Genomic DNA, 19,740 nt, shown 5'->3' on the forward strand with positions numbered 1-19,740 from the left:
ATATATGAATGGAATACAATATTACGATTATAATGCTATAAGAAAAGAACAAACAGGTGATTGAACCTGGCAACTGCGTGTATTTGGTTTTTTTTGACTTGGCTTATTTGTTATTAGGATTTTCCTCCATTCTTTCTTTTTTTGATGTTTATTAACTGTGGGGTAAGGATATAGTTGAAGAAGAGGAGGGGAGTAGGGTGGCTAGCAAATAGTAATCCAAAAGAAGAAAGCCATCATAATATTTTTAAAAATGAACAGGAGAGAAGGAAATTCAGAACGAAGCACATACAAACTGGACAATTAAAAGTAATATGTAGATTTGTTTTTAAAAATCAAAAACAAATGGTAATTGTAGGAGATTCAAGGCTTCATACAATATTTTTTCTGTTTTGTTATGTGTATGAGAATGTTATTTTTCTTATGATTTTTTTTAATTCATAGGAAATAAGACTGGTTAGAATTATAAGGGAAAATTGAAATTTAATGTTTTGAGATTTGTAGGGAAAGTACTGGATATAGGTTGGTAGAACAAGGTTTCAAATTCTGGCCCTCATGTTTGTTCTGTATTTAACCATGGGCACAGGTGTATGAGAAGTAAAAAAAAAACAAAACTACATTAAAAAAGAGCATTTGGGGCAGCTGGGAAGCTCAGTGGATTGAGAGTCAGGCCTAGAAACGGGAGGTCCTAGGTTCAAATCCTGCCTCAGACACTTCCCAGCTGTGTGACCCTAGGCAAGTCACTTGACCCCCATTGCCCACCCTTACCACTCTTCCACCCAGGAACCAATACAGAGAAGTTAAGGGTTTAAAAAAAAAAAAGAAAGAAAGGGCATTTAAGGGACAGGTAGGTGGTTTAGTGGATAGAGTGACAGGCCTGGAGTCAGGAGGACCTATGTTCAAATCTGGCCTCAAGACCCTTCCTGGTTGGGCAACTGAGAGCAAGTCACCTAACTCCTTGTCTAGTCCTTGCCTTTCTGTCTCAAGAGTGTTATGGAGGGAGGGAGAGAGGAAAAGAGGGAGGGAGAGGGGAAAAGGGCATTTAAAGAAATATTTCTAAAAAATTATAATTAATAAAAGACCAAATGTTGTGAAGAATGGTGAAGAAGTCATAGACAGTTCCCAGGTTTTGCTTGAGAGTTAAAACAAACAATACTGCTGTGTCCATCTGATAGGGCTATTGTGAGAAGAAAAGGGATATAGTTAAAAAATGAGGACAAAAGATAAATTGCTAATTTCTATACATGAAATTGAAAAGGTTTTACATATAAAAAAATCAGGCAAATCAGATTAAGTAAATAATCTTCGCATTAAAAAATCTCTGATAAGGGTCTTATTGCCAAGATACACAGTAAAAGCAACACAAGTACATAAAACCAAGAACTATTCTCCAAAGGAAAAGTGAATAATGAACATTATTATCGAGCATTTTTCAAAAGAAATGCAAACTATTAAACTTAAACCATATAAAAGTGTTTTCCAAATCACCAATAAGAGAAGTAAAGATCATATCAACTCAGAGTTTTTACCTAATACCACAGTAAAATGCAAAGACGGAAATGCTGGAGAAGCATTAGAGATTCACAAAAGATAGGCTTGTATGGCTGATGTAACTATGAACTAGTTTAACCATTCTAGAAAGCAGTTTTGAATTTTGCTTTATAAAAAGTAGCTAATATAAAGGGCAGTGAGGTGGTTTAGTGGATTGAGAGGCAGGCCTAGAGATGGGAAGTCCTGGGTTCAAATCTAATGTGACCTTGGGCAAGTCACTTAACATCAGTTGCCTATCTCTTATAGCAGGGCATGTGAGAAATGTCTTCAGGGATGGTGGAGAGGGAGAGGGGAGCAGACCTCTACAGCACACATGCCATAGGATCACCAACATGGCTCTAATGTATATAGGCATATACTCCAAGACAGTCGAAGTCAGAGAGAAAGCAACATTAATACAAAAGAAGTGGGCCACTATATAATTTCTTAAAATATGTAGAAAAGGAAATTCGGAATAGAGTACAGGCAATAAGTACATATAAACCAAAAGACTTAACAGCAAAATTTTGGTGGTAGCAAAAAATGGGAAACAAGGTAGGTACCTATTATTTGGGAAACAGTTTACAGATTATGATATGTAAAGTAACAGAATATTGTTGTTCAGTTGTGTCTTTTTCTTTGTAATACCATTTGGGATTTTCTTGGCAAAGACACTAGAGTGTTTTGCCATTTCCTTCTCCAGCTCATTTGAGAAATGAGGAAACTGAAGCCACGGGGTGAAGTGACTTGCTTAGGGTCACACAGCTAGTACATGTCTGAGGCCAGATTTTAATTTCAGAATGAGTCTTCCTGATTTTAGAGCCAACACATTATCCACTGCACCATGTAGCTGCCATAATAAAGAATGGATACAAAATCTTCAGGTAAAGATGGCAAGATCTACATACGAACATAAGATGCAAAAAGAAGTAAGCAGAAGCAAGCAAACAACAAATACAATGACAACAATAATGTAAATAGAAAGAACAAAACAACAACAAAAAACTCAATGATCCATAGCCCCATGGAAAGAGTTGAGAAAAATAGACAATGAACTCCTTACCACCACCTCCCAGCGCCCTTTTTTGGAGGTATGAGAAATCAATGGGTGTGGAATATTTCATATAAAAACCTGTACTTGTGTCAGTTTTGTTAATCTATTTTTTGACCCTCTTTTATTCTGTTACAAGAAATAATTTGTTGAGTATGGGTCCTATTTGTTTCTTTTTTTTAAATGGCACTAAGCTCTCAAAAAAGTAAAAGCTTTTAGAATAATGTTTCTTAATTCCTCCAACTACTTATCATTGAAGAATAAACTATTCAGGATCATAGATCTGGAGTTGCAAGGCACTTAAAAGGTCATCTAGTCTAACCTAATTTTGTTGAATAAGGAATGTAAGATGATGTGACTTGGCCAAGGTGATAGAGGGAATAAACCATCCAAAGTGAGTATGAATGTCTGATTCCAGAGAAAGTACGCTTTCAACACTGCACCAATATTGCCCCCTTTGGCAATTTTTCTTCTATGGAGGGTCATGATGATCAAATAAGGTCATTAGTACCAACAGAAGACACCAGTAATAGTAATATCAGGATTCAGAAACAGGCAAATGCTTCCTGTCTCATGAAGAAATTATTGCTTTGAGCATAAAACTGCAAATTTCACAACTACATTTCTGGTGAGCACTAACATTAAATAAATAGTATGTTTCATTCATGGAATCACTTTGTTCCTAGGAGCCTCTCCATAAAAAATTTAGGCAGCATCTTTCTATTGTTTTCAGTAGTTTTTTCAGTGTTTGACACTAGATGACAAAACTAAAGTATGAAGTAGTTTGATAACAGGATCCTAACAAAATTATTTATTCCCTTTGATCCAATGATCTTGATACTAGGATTACATCCCTAGTTGTGTTACAGATGGGGGAAAAGACCTGCTTAAAAGTATCTTGTATTCACTCATAATAGCAAAAATTGGGAACCAACATTATGAAGTGGGAAATGTCTGAATAATTAGTAGGATAAAGATATAATGAATTATTATAACTAGTTGGTATAGTGAATAGAGAGCTGGATCTGGAGCTAGAAAGGCCTAAGTTCTAATACTACCTCATCCTTTAGTAGCATGTGACCCTGAGCAAGTCATTCATTTTGCTCACCTCTAAAATTATGGTGATAATAGCAACCACCACACAAGATTATTGTGAGGATCAAAAGAAACAACATATGTAAAATACTTTACAAACCTTAAAGTTATATGTTACCTATTATTAGCTATTCCAATTATTAAAACTAAGAAATGACATATGAAGAAGACAAAGAAATATGAAGGAGTCATAATGAAATCCTAAAGTGTTAAGAACAAAAACAGAAAGAGGCACACTGACTAAAACTATATATATTTTATTTTATTTTTTAAAACCATTATCTTCCACCTCAGAATCAATACTATGTATTGGTTCCAAGACAGAAGAATGGTAAGGGCTGGGCCAGTGATGGGCAAACTGCAGCCCCCTGAAATGTTCTATCCAGCTGCAGGACATTATTCCTAATCTGACGAACACAATGAGTAGGATACAATACAATGAAACCGAAAGAGTTGCCTTAGAAACAGACTGACAGATGAGCATTTCCTTTCCTTTGGCCCCCTCTTTAAAAAGTTTGCCTATCACTGGGATAGGCAATAGGGGTTAAGTGACTAGGCCAGGGTCACACATGGGAAGTGTCTGGGCCAGATTTGAACCTAGGACCCTCCAATCTCTAGGTCTGTCTCTCAAACCACTGAGTTACCCAGCTGTCCCCTAAAACTATATACATTTTAAAGAATTTACTGGTTATTTTGACTCAACACCTTTCCCAACAAGTATCCAAACCATACCTTTTTCCTTTTCTTATTTAATAACATGTTTATGGTATATTTTCCAAAGTGGAATCCCTGGATAGAAGCAGATGAATTTAACTTGCCTAATTCCAAACTGGTTTTCTCCAGAACACCTGAATCAATTCAAAGCTTCTTCATCAGTGACTCAGCCTGCCTCTTTCCATAGCTCCTCCAAGGATGAGTTTTCTTACTTCACTTGATGCGACAATGGAAATACCTTAAGATTGTTCTTGCTCTGATTTTTTTGTAATTCTGAAGATTTATTTTACATGGTTACGGATGGTTTCTATTCCTTTATCCTTTAGTCTCCTTCCTGGGGGAGGGCTCTTAATCTTATGGATTTTCAATGCTCTAGAGATTTGGGGTGTCAAAATTTCTTTTATAGATATTTAATACAAAGATTGTCCCCATCTATATGTGAAAAGCCTTCTGATTTTATCTGTACTGATATCACTTATTCATTTACTCAAACTTTCTTCAGTTTATGTCAATGAAGTGTGTGTGTGTGTGTGTGTGTGTGTGTGTGTGTGTGTGTGTGTGAGAGAGAGAGAGAGAGAGAGAGGGAAAAGAAGGGAAGGAGGAGGGAGGGAGAGAGATCTCTGGTATATATACCAGAAAATGAATTCTTCACATTAAGAACTGTAAGAAATTTAACAATCACATTATGTGCTAACACTTTTATTGCTAGGATTGGTACGACTCAGTGTGTGTGTGTGTGTGTGTGTGTGTGTGTTACTATAATATATATTTAGCTCCAGATCCAGCTCTCTATTCACTATACAAACTAGTTATAATAGTCTATTTTATCTTTATCCTACTAATTATTCAGATATCTCCCTCTTCATTAAAAAAATACATACCATCTACATACATATTATATAATACTCATATATAATATAATATATATGTGTACATATATATACATATTATAGTAGTGGCACTACTCACTATAAAAGGTTTATTAATAATCTAGGGATTTATTTTCAATTTTTGAAGTTTTTATTTCTTTGGTTTTTATATATCTTAATTTTTTCCTTTATTTTTTAAAACTTTTCTTAGTAACAACTGAGTCAGAAGGACAAGTAGTAGACAACTGGGATTAAATGACTGGCCAGGGTCATGCAACTAGGACATGTCTGAGGCCAGGTTTGAACCCAGGTCCTCCTGACTCCAGACGTGGTGCTCTATCCATTGTACCACCTAGCTGCTCCTGTTACCTTAATTTCTGAATATATTCTTTGACCATTCCCTGTCCAGTCATTCCTTACCATGAAGAATTTAAAATAAAAGAATTAGTTCAGCTAAATTAAACAATGTCCTGAGTGAGTTTGAGAGTATTTGTAATATTCTACATTTCTGCAAAGAAGGGAGGAGGTTCATTTTCTCACCTCTCCTTGATGACTGATTTTTAAATTTATTTGATTACCTTTCAAATCTAAGGATTAAAAAACAAAACAAAACAAAAAAACAACAACCAAAACAACCCATACCTTTCTAAGGAGTGTTAAATCCCCTTTCTTGGGCATAAATCCAGGGTCCAAATCATTGGATTCAAGGAGCTTTTTTGTTGGCTTCCTCTGACGCTTACTTTCATAATTTCCTGAAATATAATTTCTCTTTATTAGCTTAATATAAGCATTGATGTAAAAGCTATTAAAATTTCAAGTTATAGTAGTTTAAATCAAATCCAACTTATACCCAGAATCATATTTATGAGTATACTCAAATGATTCAATCTACTTAAAATTCATTTTCTTTTATCTGACAAACCAGCCTCTATGTAGGATAAAAAGAACGGAAATAAATATATCTTTTAACACAATATCTGAAGGGTAATACTGTCTCTACTAAGACCATAGTACATTTGTGTTTAAATTCTTTTTTCACACTTTGAGTAGTGTTGAAAATATTTGCTTTCCCCTAAATCTGAACCCTGAAATGATTCCAGCACACATATGGCCAATAAGCACTTCAATGGTGCTAAATATTTATTAGCCCCTTTTTGCCACATCTGTTTCTCATTTGAACACAACTCACATTGGATAAGAGATGTCAAAAAATGCATCTAATATGCTACAATACTGAGATGAACAGAAAATTCCAAATATCTCCATATGTCCCTTTACCTCTTCTCCTAACACTCGTTCAGAAAATGTACTACTATTACTAGCATTTTCTTAAGTAGACTTAACAAAAGTCATTGGAAAAACTCAAGCTCACCACTCAAACACTCATATTTTACAGATGAGGCAACTGATATTTGGAAAGCACAAGTGACAGGTTCAGAGTCACCAAGTAAATTAGTGGTAGAGCTGAGACCAAATCAAACTCAGGGCTCCTGACTCTCAATCCAATATTCTTTACATTCCACCCAGAATTAGTTCATTCCACATATTCTAGACATTCCTTACTTGGTTTCAATAATGGCTCTTCTGAATCCAGTGAAGACCAAGAAGAAACTTCACGTGTGATTGGCACAGACAAGGTCAGTTCTGGCAATTCTGCATTTCCACTTCCAAGTTCAGACTGACCTATTGGTCCTTCCAAAAATGGAGCCTCTCTCTCAAGAACAGGAGGATCCTCTTTGGTTGAAGAGCTTTCTTCCACTGGCTTATTCTGGAGATCAGTGCTAGGTTGGCACTGTGTAGTCTGGGCTTCATTTTCTTTTAAGGAACTTACCTAACAGCAATGGAAAACAATCAAAATAGCCAAGTTTATAGGATGAAAATAAGAAATTGTAAAAGCATATATCAAAGAGCAGTTGAAAAAAAGGTTGTAAAGAATTCATATACCCACCTTAGGCAACTGTTCCTGCACCTTCTTTTGTTTTTTCTTGGGGGCAAATATCTGGTCATATTTTTCTGTATATTCCAGAAGCCACTTGCTTGGCTTCCTAAGACGTTTCTTCTCTGAATGGGCAACTAAAGAAGAAAAAAACAGAATCAACACTGAACCCCAAAGCATGCAAATATTTCCTTAATTTTCAAGTTCCTCTATAAGGTATTAACATACTTGTGATTTTTTCCTTCACAAAAAATTTTATTCTTGAAGGTAAAATGTGAAATACAAAGGTTTCCAACAAACTAGAAAAGCTTTGAGTGATATCCTATCATATTGTACGAGGACCAAAATAGTTAAGTACATACAAGTTGAAAGGTGAAACATTTTTTGGCAACAGTAATTCAATGAAACTAACTAATAAAAGTTGCAAAGATCACAAAATATAATTAGTGGGAAAAGTACCCAAAGTGATGAAATCACACATATTTTGAGATATGATGAAGCAGGAAGCTTTTACTTAAAAGGCTTTTTCTTCAAGATTGAATTTGCATATATCCAAGCACTATGGTAAATGGTATGAAATCTTGAAATACTTTTGTTAAAAGGAAAAACACATGTAACTAATTCCATAATCTAGGATGTAGAATTGTCTTGCTCAAAAATCATTCAACAGAACCAAATAAAACTTACTTTTAAAGTCATTAAAACTAGGAAACAAAAAATACTTCATTACAATTTCTTCCTTTAAATTTTGTAAGTGCAAATGAAAATGAAAATGTGTTTAAAGTAAGCATATACCACAACCCAGTGAGGTAAGTGCTATTATTATCCTCATTTTATAGAAGAGGAAACTGAAGCCAAGAGAAGTTAATGACTTGTCCAGGATCACAAATTGAATTCCTTACCCTCTAAACAAACAGTTAAGCTTAACAAAATATGTCCCAACCTCCAAGAGGATAAATGGTAGAGTAAAAAAGGCACTGAATTTGGAGTCATAGGTTTTGAACCCAGCTTGGTATTTAACAGCTGCAACTTGGGCAAGAATCTTTGCTTTTCTGGGTTTTAGTTTCTTGGAGTAGATGACCTTTGGAGTCTGTTCCAGATACAAATGTACTCAATTACTACAATGGTGTCAATTCCCAGAAATGACAATTAAATAGAAAAGGCATCCAAAGACATATTTTTTAAATTCTATTTACAAATCTAGAAAGCAGTATCATATAGCTGCTATAAAGTCCCACTCCCCTAATTACAGAAGAGAATCTATGTTGCCTTTTCTTTGGACAACTATACAATCCCCAAATCACAGAGCAAATAGGAGGCAGAGCCAGGACTTAAATGCATGCCTTTTAACTCCAAGTCTAGTGTTCTTTCCCAGTGTGCTAAACTCTACTTCCCCCCTTAGTACCTTTGGTAGGAAAGGTACTCATGATACTTTTATTCCTTAAAGTACATGGTTTCTAATTAAGCCAAGTCCCGAGTGAGAAAATTTTTACAAAGTGTCTTTTATGACTCATCACCTGTCATAAACTCTGTAATAATATATTTGTGTATCTGACATTACTATCTTACTAGGCTTAAGTTCCAAAAGAGAAGATCCATCTTATTTGTACCTACCACAGGATCTAAAGTACAAAAACTTGTATATAACATTTTTTTTTTTTTTAGAAACCCTTACCTTCTATCTTGGAGTCAATACTGTGTATTGGCTCCAAGGCAGAAGAGTGGTAAGGGCTAGGCAATGGGGGTCAAGTGACTTGCCCAGGGTCACACAGCTAAGAAGTGGCTGAGGCCGGATTTGAACCTAGGACCTCCTGTCTCTAGGCCTGGCTCTCAATCCACTGAGCTACCCAGCTGCCCCCTTGTATATAACATTTAATAAATACTAATAGAATAAATAATAGGAATTGCCTATTTTCAGACTACTAAAGCAGGAAATGAAGAAATTAAGAAAATGAAGTCTAGAGGCCAGGTAATTTGTTCAAAACCACATAGCTAGTAAGCAGCACACTCGGAATCCAAATCCAGTTCTTTTTGACCCTAGCAAAATGTTTATTCTACAACGGCAGCAATTTTGACAATGAGTCATAAGGCTTGCAGGGTGCTTTCCTCCGAACAACACTGTGAGGGGTCAGTAGAGAGTAAAAATATTCTTGTCATTTTATATATCATGAGACTGTGACTCAGATGTAAAATCTAATTATTTATATGAACATCTTAAACACATATGGTACTGACTTGGAAGCAGTTCAAACCAGACTACATATAGATTTTTTGCCCAGAACTTGACAAAGGACTGTAGGAGTTAGAGGTAGAGAAGAATAGAGATTAAATACTCCAGGTCCATCATTTCAGATTTCGAAAGATTAAAGCTCAAAAATAAGAACTGGCTTGCCTATAGTCAAGAAGCCAGATTTCAAATACAGATATTCTGACTCTAAGTTTTTTCCCCCACCTCGCTACATATAAAGGTAGTAATAGTTAACCAGTTCTGTGGATTATTCTAGTACACTATCTGTCTCTTTTTTCCAAAGGCAGAATTAACAAAAAAGGCCACGCTGGAAACTCATTTCTTTCACTTTAATTTAGTTTTTTACTATTTATACTTCAGCACAGACTGTTTATGTTTTCTGCAATTCAAACACATAAGTCAATGTTTCTGTCAATTATACTGATTATTTGTTGTGTGATAGTTAGGATTTTATATAGCACTGGTTTTCAAAGCACAAGTACATATTGCTTCATTTGATCCTGACAATATCATTGTGAGAGGTTAAGAGCTCTTATTATTATTCTCAATTTTAGAGATGCAGAAAATGAGCCTGAGAGGTTCAGTGACTTGCCCAGGCTCACAAAACTAGAATAAATCTGAGGAAGGATTTGAACTCAAATCTCTCCAACTCGAAATCTGGCATTCTTACCCCACTGTGTGGGTCACCTAGCTATTGCTATTGTCAACATATCTAATTTTATATTACAACTGCAAAATTATTACAGGCTGTCATTCATATATTTCCCAACATTCCAAATGGGATGCCAACTCAGGGGAGCAAAAGAATAAAGTAGGGATGGAGAGAGCCTAGATATTTCCCCCTAGAGGTCAGTGCTTTAAGGAAAGAGAAATAATGGAGAAAGATCAATGGATTTAGAACCAGAGATCTGGGTTCCAAGCCCCAAAAGTCACTTACTAACTAAAAGACTTTGAAAGTCATCTCATTCCTAGGGGATTCAGTTTCTTCATTTGAAAAATAAGGGAATTGTGACCTACTAGACTAAATTATCATATGCATGGAAAACAAGGTTTCTGAATTTTACTTAGCTCAAGAATTTGTGGGCAATGACTGTGATGAAAAGACAAGACATCAATAATAGGTTTTTTCTAAAGAAAAAAAAAAACCAAATAATAAAGTTGGCTTAGATCAAGAGTTTTTAACCTGAGGGTCTATAACTTCTTTTAACTTTTTAAGAAATATTTTTATAACACTATTCTAATATAATTAGTTTCCTTTATTATCCTGTGGATTTTATGCCTTTAAAAATATTCTGAGAAAGATGGTTAGGGAGTCTAGACTGTCTGAAGAGTCCATGACACAAAAGAAATTAGGTCAATGGTATCAAACTCAAATAGAAATAGGAGATACTGATCTCTGAAGGCACACATCAACTTAGAAAACCAGATATTAATATTTTCTGGGTTTTACTGCATTTTAATTTATTTTGTCACTGAAAAAGGAAACGGAAAACAATTCCAGTATCTTTGTCAAGAAAACTCCATGGAGCGGGGTAGCTGGGTGGCTCAGTGGATTGAGAGCCAGGCCCAGAAATAGGAGGTCCTGGGTTCAAATCTGGCCTCAGAGACACTTCCTAGCTGTCTGATCCTAGCTAAGTGACCCTGGGCAGGTCACTTAACCCCTTAGGGGAGGGGAGCAGAGGGAAGGGAAGGGAAGGGAAGGGAAGGGAAGGGAAGGGAAGGGAAGGGTAGGGAAAGGAAGGGAAGGGAAGGGAAGGGAAAGGAAAAGAATCCCATGGACAATATTGACATACTATGGTCCATGAGGTCACAAAGAGTCAGACACAACTAAACAACAAGGATTTATGTTGTTAAATGTTTCCCAATTATATTTTAGGCTGGTTTGCAGGTGAATGTTTTTGGTTGCATGTTTGATACCCCTGAACTAGACGATCTTTAAGATCTCTTCTACTTCTACTAATTTATGAATTCATGAATGTTAGCTATCATCCAGGCTAAGCTTTGTGTACAGTCCTGTGATTTTATTGCTGTAGGAAAAATTCTCCTTATGCATATTAACAAACTTTATGAAACTATTAAACTTAAGATTCAGAGTAACCTGAGGACACCAAAAGGTTAAATGACTGACTAGATCAATGACTTGAAATGATATTCTGATTTCAAGGTAAGCCCTCTATCCATTATACTATATTGCCTCTCAGCCTAACCTTGCAATAGATTTTTAAAGTCAGACTTATGGTAGATCAGGAAGAAGTAATCTGAAGAGAATTTTAAAATGTAAAGCAAAAGAGACTTGTGGCAAGACAGAAGAGTGAACAGATCATAACTAAAACTCCCTAATCTATACCACATAATATATGGTTCAAAGAACAGCAGAGAAATTGCCAGAGAAAAATGTACAGAATCACTAAAGAAATCAGTTAGTAAAACAGGGACTCCAGTGAACAAACACTATAGCACAAGAGTGAGGGGGAAAGCTCTAAAAAGTAAAGTTTCAATAACACAAACTATGGAACAGTGAATGGCCATGAAAGGTGGTTTAAATTTACAGTATCAGGCCTGAAATCTGACACTGAAAATAAGATTGATGAAAGAATAACCAACTAAGTAAGAAAGAACAGAAAATCTCAATTAAGTGGTAGACTTGATCTCAGGAATCAAAGGAGCTCAGGTATAATGAAAAAAGCAGAAATGAAAGAAAAAAAATTTCTCAGGGCATAATTGGAAGTCGATCTTATATTTTTATAAAACAACTGTTCAGGTTCACAAAACTAGTAAACATCCAAGGCAGAATTTCAACTCGGGTCTTCAAGACTCCAAGTCAGACATTCTTACCCCACTATGCTACCTAGTTATGATTGTCAACATCTAATTTTACACAATGACTATAGAATTATTAAAGACTTGCCATATGGGAAATAAATCAGATTCAACATCAACTCAGAAGAGCAAAAGAATAGAGAGAGCTTAAGATATTCCCCATAGGTCAGTACTTACAGGAGAAAAAAAAGTAAGGTGGTGGTTCAGGCTGGGGGTAGGGGTGGGGAGATGGTCAATGACAGCAGAGCTAGGAGACTTGAGTAACAGTGAGCATTACTGATTTCCAGAAAAATACAAAGAAAAAAAAGCATTTGACCATAACTTCCAGGAAACATTATAAGAAAGTTAAAATTAATTGTAAATAATGGAATCAGAGAACTGAACACAGACCACAGAAAGAAAGAAACCCCAACTTTTAACTTACCTGGAAATAGTCATCAAATTCCAAAAGTTCAGAGTCAAGGAGAGTATCCTGGAAGCAGCCAGCGAGAAGGAATTTAAATAAACACCCCAATTCAAAGGACAAAAGTTTTTTTTTAGAGAATAGAAATGAAAAGTATTGGTTGACAGGTTCTACCAAAAGCAAGGATTGGCATGTAATTCAAAATTAACTATCCTACAAAACACAGCATATAGTCTATCAAGAGAAAAGATGTTTCTGTAACGGGGACAGAAACTTTGTTTCTTTCCTAATGAAAAAATGGAAGGAGATGAACTAGGAAGAGAATAATCTGGAATTGAATGCAAATAAGGAATTAAAGAAAATTTGGATGGTTACAAAGTTTTTGGCAGGTTGTTTTAGGGTTGAGGGGAGGGACTGTGTTAGCAGAGGGAGTAAATTAGAAACTGGTATATATAACCTCATGCTAGAAAAAAACAAAACACAAAATCTCATGTAAGAAAAACTAAATTGAATTAAACTTTGAACACTAGTGAGATGATTTAAAAACCCTAACATAAAAAATATCTAAAGCATATTTATGCAGATTCAAAATCTATTATGTATCAAGTGAATCCAAAAGAGAGTTGCAATTATGGTTTCAGATAAGGCAATAGCCGCTCTTAAGAAATAAACAGGAAAATCACACTATGATTCAAGAAACCACAGATGAACATTGATGCAATGATATGTTTAGAGCTGGAAAGGATCTCTGAGCTCATCTAGTTTAACCCTCATTTTATGAGGAAAATGAGACCGAGAAAGCTTAAATCACCTTGCTCCAAACATGACAAAGACAAGTAAGTCCGAGGCAAGATTGGAACCCTGGTTCCTTTGATTCCAAGTCACTGTACCCAACTTATTTATCTTAAAAACACTAAAGAAAGAACTTTTTGCTTATAAAAGTAACATGTCAAAAGCCTTCCAAAAAAGATCAGGAGTGAAGCAAGGTTGCCCATGATTACACTGAGATAAATGGCTTTACTAAAAGGAATAAGACACAAAGTAAGTTTCCTAAACCCATCACCATTTCTGCATAATACTGACAAAAATCTGGGAAAAGAAGAATGATAAAAACCACATAAAAGAACATCATTAAACATCTAGGAGTTAAACTATGAAGTCACAACTACCAATTAATTTTCATAGAAATAAAAAGTCATAAAGGACTTGGAAAAACATTAAATTTTTGTGACTACCCCAATGCTGACATAGTAAAAATGATATTCTCAAATTGATAAACAGATTTCACACTATAGCAATTCTATTACCATGGCAATACTTTATAGAATTACAAAAAACTATTAAAAGTGCATATGTTTTAAAGGAATAAAAGGATTTTGACATTATCAGGTTTAAAATATTCAAAAAAGCAACAACTTGGAAAATAATTTGGTTCTGGATTTTTTTTTTAAACTATTACCTTCTGCCCTAGAATCAATATTCTGTTTTGGTTCCAAGGCAGAAGGGCAGTAAGGGCTAGGCAACAGGTTTAAGTGACTTGCTCAGGGTCACACAGCCAGGAAGTGTCTAAGAACCTCTAATCTCTGGGCGTGGCTCTCAATCCATTAAGCCACCTCCCTTCCTTCCCCCTGGTCCTGAATTTTTAAAAAAGCAAAGTTTAATCAAAGAATAGTCAAAATTAAGAAAGCTATATGAACAGCATCAAGCCCAGCAGAAGAAACATAATTCATCATTTAAGAATTCATGGCAAAGCAGGAAGACAGGCTTCCAACTTATAGTTATATCAGGAATTTGGTTCTCCACAATAATTTCCAAATGTAAAAAAGAACATAAAAGTGTGTTTCAAAAATAAAAGGTTCTTTCTCACAACTGCCAAGAGGGAATAAATTTAAAACTAGTGGGAATAGGAACATTACAACAAATGATGCCTGTGATAATGTGGTAGCAAAAGAACACTCATCTAGTCAAACTAAAAACTGCAGAATCTTTAGAGAGCAACGTGTTATTACAACATCAAAATTACTAAAACAATCATATCCCTTGACCTAATGGTACTGTTATGAGTATACCCTGAAAGTAACACGCTTTTTTAAAGCTACCTACACAAAGAATTTCATAGCAGCAATATAGGTAATTACAAAATAAAACTAAAACACAAATTAGAAGCAATCTATAAGTCCAAACAATAAGCGGCTTAAATTGTGTCAGTCATATAATGGAATATTATAATAAAATTAAGACCAAAAACTATAAGATATAAAAAGAAATCTGGAAAGACTGATGCCAGATAATGCAACACAAAGCAAAAAATAGTTAATACTAGAAAAAAGGAATGCATATAAGCCACAATACTAAGAGGAAAAGTAAATGAGAATAAATGAAACATCTTGATAAGGAAAGAGCAGGTAATCAAATGGGGAAAAAAAACTGCCATAATTAAAATGTGTAATTTTATAAATAATTACCAAAGAGATTTAATTACTTATGAAATTTTTAAAGGAATATAAAATACTAGAGACAAAAGAGACCACTTAAATATAAAAAAATGGCAAATTTATAAACTACCAGACAAAACCATGGTCCACATTATGAATAGAAGAAATATAAATTGCAGCACTGATAAAGTTTCGCTTCATACCTTACTAACTGGCAGTAATGACAAAATCAGGAACAGTCAATAATGGAGGCTGTGGGGGGAAAAAAAACTATGTGTAGGGCTCCAACCAGCTCCAATGATTTTGGATATAAATCAGACTCAATTGTTCATACCCACAGATCCAGCAATTTCAGTACTACATTGACAAGGAAGGAAATATAAACTCAAGTATTCCTAGCAACAATTTATGGGATTGAAAAGAATAAGAAATGACAATATGTCAATCAATTGAAGAATGGTAGAGCAAAGTATGTATGTATAATGTATATCATAAAGTAAAAATGAAGTCTGAAGAATTCAGAAAAAACATGGGATGAGTTGTCAAAAATTAATACATAAGAGCAGCAAGGCAGCAGTGGATAGAGAGCCAGGCCTAGAGATCTTGGGTTCAAATCTGACTTCAAACATTTCCTAGTTGTGTGACCCTGGGCAAGTCATTTAATCTTAATTACCACTCTTCTGTCTCAGAGCCAATACTGAGCAGCAGTTCTAAGATAGAAGGCAAGGGTTTTTTAAAAAATGATTTCATGTAATAAGAAAAAAGACTTGTACAAAAATATCTATAGCTGTGCTCTTTGTCACGGCAAAAAACTGGAAAATGCCCTTTAATTGGGGAATGGCTGAACAAATTGTGGTATCTGTTGGTGATGGAATACTATTGTGCTCAAAGGAATAATGATCTGGAGGAATTCCATGTGAACTATAATGACCTCTAGGAATTGATGCAGAGTGAAAGGAGCAGAGCCAGAAGAACATTGTACACAGAGACGGATACACTGTGGCACAATCAAATGTAATGGACTTCTCTTCTAGCAGCAACTATGAGAAAGATGCTATCCACATGGGTCGATGGGGACATGACTGAGGATGTAGACTAAACCAGTGGTTCCCAAACTTTTTTGGCCTACCGTTCCCTTTCCAGAAAAAAATATTACTTAGTTCCCTGGAAATTAATTTTTTAAATTTTAATAGCAATTAATAGGAAAGATAAATGCACCTATGGCCATCATTGCCCCCCTGGATTGCTGCAGCACCCACTTTGGGAATCACTGCTCTAAACGATCACCCTAATACAAATATTAATTATATGGAAATTGGTCTTGATCAATGACACATAAAACCCAGTGGATTTGCTTGTTGGCTACAGGAGAGGGGTGGTAGGAGGGAAGGGAAAGAACATGATTCATGTAACTATGGAAAAATATTCTAATCAATTAATTAAATAAACTTTAAAAAAAAGAATCCAAACCTTAAGCAACTAAAAAAAGTAATAATGGTTCAGAATGAATGGCATAATGATGCATATATATAGTCATATGTAGTTTGGGCAACTGGTATTCTTGCCAGCTATTGGACTCAATTGGGCACTTCAAGGGAATGGAGGACACATTAATGTTGGGTTACAGAAAGGAAAGAGCCATCTCTAGGGGTACCTCAATTTCTTTGTTTTTTGCATTTTCTCACAGTCAGCTGGAGTTGGGTAGCCAGAAGAGTTGCCACCACAGAGTAGGCCTTTACCCAGGCTACTTGACTGGTAAAGTATGACAGAAAATCTACATGGAATTGACACAGAAACCTATAAGATTAAGACCTATATCAAAGTTACTATTCCCACCTGATCCAGCAAATTGACTATTAAGTTTCTATCACAAGGTTATTAACATAGGAAATACAAATATATTTAAATTTTGAGTGGCACTATTTGTAACAGCAAAAATTTGGAAATAATTTGTACAGTAAATGATTAAGAAATAGTTTAACAATTGTAGTACATTAATATAATGTAATATTACTGGAGAATAAGGCATGAACATAAATAAGCATGGAAAGATTTGCGTGAAGTAATGCAGCATGAGCAAAGCAGAACCAAAATAACATAAAATTACTACAATTTTATAAATAAGAACTTTAATCAAATCTTAGATTAAGAACATTAACACAAAAAGGCAACATATACTTTGTTAAGATCTCTTATATTATTGTTTTAAGTTTTCCAGTTTTATACATTGTGCAAAATTCAAATGATAATAAAATTACAACATAAACGACAACAGCAATGTAAACCAAAAGAATAAAATAAAACCAAAAGCTGACCGACCTTGTCAAAGGAACAAATCTGGAAAAAAAATGTGCCTTGGTATTATGCATGTGGAATACTGTGTATTTTATCAAACTGTTGATGGAAGGAGTTTTATTTTTTTTTTTAAATAACCCTTACTTTCCATCTTAAAATCAATATTAAGTGTTGGTTCCAAGGCAGAAGAACAATAAGCGCTGAGTAATGAGGGTTCAGTGACTTGCCCAGGATCACAAAGGTAGGAAGTTTCCAAGGCCACATCTGAACCTAGGACCTTCTCGTGTCTAGGTCTGGTGCTCCATCCATTGAACCACTAGATAGATACCCTGAATTTTTTTAATAAGTGGTGACCTTGATGGGTAGGGAAATTAGCAGTGATATATGTGGAAATCAACATGATATAAAAACCAAAATGTAACAATGAATTTTTTTAAGGGGCTAGAGCTAGGTAGATAGTCTGAAGAGGACGTAGCTTGCTACTTGTCTGGCTGGAAACAACAAAATAGATTCAAAGGTGTTGCGAAGCAAGAGATCTTGCAAGGGTCAGAGGAATAAGAGTTATCAATAATGGCTGGTGATTACCTAAAGAGAAATACACTAAGGGAATCCTTTGTTGACCTGATAAGGAGAGATTTGCCATCTTATCAGGGTATGAATCAAAGACATGACAGAAAACTTACCAAGATTTGTCAGAAATGGCTGACAACTATTCCTATTAACTACTATGGGCACAAATGATACTGCCATAAAAAGAAACAAAAGAACCTATAAAATTACTACTATTTTTTAAATGAGAACTTTAGGCAAATCTTGGGAAACAAAAATTAGGTAAGTGTAAAGCAACATATACTTAATCACAATCTCTTCTATACTTTTTCATATAAGTTTTCCAGGTTTATACATTATGTGCATTGTATAGGGAACCACAAGAGGGAAGCTAAAAATTACAGATTTGGATGAGAATAAGATGAAGATCTGAGGAAAACAGGAGATGGTAACATATTATTGCTATGAATGAAGCCAAGAGATTCAAAAGAAAATGACAAATTTGGAAAGTTAGTAGCTGAGCATGGATTTTAGATTCCTAGATCGTAACTTGAAGTTCACAAATAACAAGCACCCAAGCAAAGCTAAAATAACAACAGATGACAATAAAGAGAAGATGGAAATGCTATTCATTTCATATATTGCTTGAGAATGAACTTTGGATGGAAATAGACATAACAAAAAAGGCTAATATAGCACTGATATTAATTAGGCAAATGATAAGAGAACCTTGGTCCTCTTAATGAGGTCAAGTCCAGATGATCTTCAGGTACTGAAATAGGAATATGTGGTTGCTGGCTCAGGGATCTTTTGACGGTCCTGGCAATTAGGAGGAATACCAAAGCACTGCAGAACAACAATTTTCAAAAAAGAGAGGAGAAAGGAGCCTGCTACCTATAGGCTAAGTAGTTTGACTTAGAATCTTGGGAAAACTCTAGCACATATTATTAAAAAGCTTTTTTTCCCCTGGCATTTATTTATTTATTTATGGTGTTTGCCCATGATTACGAAATTTGTGTTCTTTCCCTTCTCACCTCCCAGAGCTGACAAACAATTACACTGGGTTATACATGTTTCGATGTTAAATCCCTTTTTGTAATAGCAAAGAATTGGAAATTGAGGGGAGGTCCATCAACTGGGGAATGGCTGAACAAATTGTGGTACATGTTGGTGATGGAATACTATTGTGGTATGAGAAATGATAAACAAGGTGACTTCAGAAAAAGCTGGAAAGATCTGTGAGAACTGAGGCAGAGCAAAATAAGCAGAACTAGGAGAATATTGTACACAGTAAGAGTTATACTGCATGGTAATCGATTGTGAAAACTTGGCTACTCTCAGCAATACAATGATTTGGAACAATCCTGAAAGACTTATGATGAGGAATGCTATCCACCCTCCAGAGAAAGAGCTATTGTAGTCGTTTTTTCACATTAGTGTATTTATGGTTTTATTTTGGGGGTTTGATTATGTTTTGAGTTTGCTCTTATGACAATGACTATTGTGGAAATTGAATTTTGTATTACAATGAAAATAAAAATGTTTTAAAAGATAGTTAAGGGGGCAGCTGGGTAGCTCAGTGGATTGAGAGCCAGGCCTAGAGACAGGAGGTCCTAGGTTCAAATCTGGCCTCAGCCACTTCTTAGCTGTATGATCCTGGGCAAGTTTCTTGATCCCCACTGCTTAGCCCTTACCACTCTTCTGCCTTGGAGCCAATACACAGTATTGACTCCAAGACCGAAAGTAAGGGTTTAAAAAAAAAAAAAAAAAGATAGTTAAGAGACATCTAGAAAAAGAA

At 35.1% G+C, this 19,740-nt stretch overlaps 1 protein-coding gene across 2 annotated transcripts in view; it reads right to left on the reverse strand.

Annotated features, from left to right (window-relative positions):
- Positions 1-19,740, reverse strand: part of NSD1 (nuclear receptor binding SET domain protein 1) — a 162,724-nt gene that overhangs the window by 47,098 nt on the left and 95,886 nt on the right. For both annotated transcript variants that reach the window (XM_044664418.1, XM_044664419.1), the window contains exons 6-8: positions 7,205-7,329; positions 6,820-7,087; positions 5,899-6,008 (exon numbers count right to left, since the gene is read on the reverse strand). In XM_044664418.1, the coding sequence (XP_044520353.1) occupies positions 5,899-6,008; positions 6,820-7,087; positions 7,205-7,329 (503 nt within the window). The remainder of the gene's footprint in view (positions 1-5,898; positions 6,009-6,819; positions 7,088-7,204; positions 7,330-19,740) is intronic.

This window comes from Gracilinanus agilis, chromosome 2 (genome assembly GCF_016433145.1).
Source record: "Gracilinanus agilis isolate LMUSP501 chromosome 2, AgileGrace, whole genome shotgun sequence".
NCBI lineage: Eukaryota > Metazoa > Chordata > Mammalia > Didelphimorphia > Didelphidae > Gracilinanus > Gracilinanus agilis.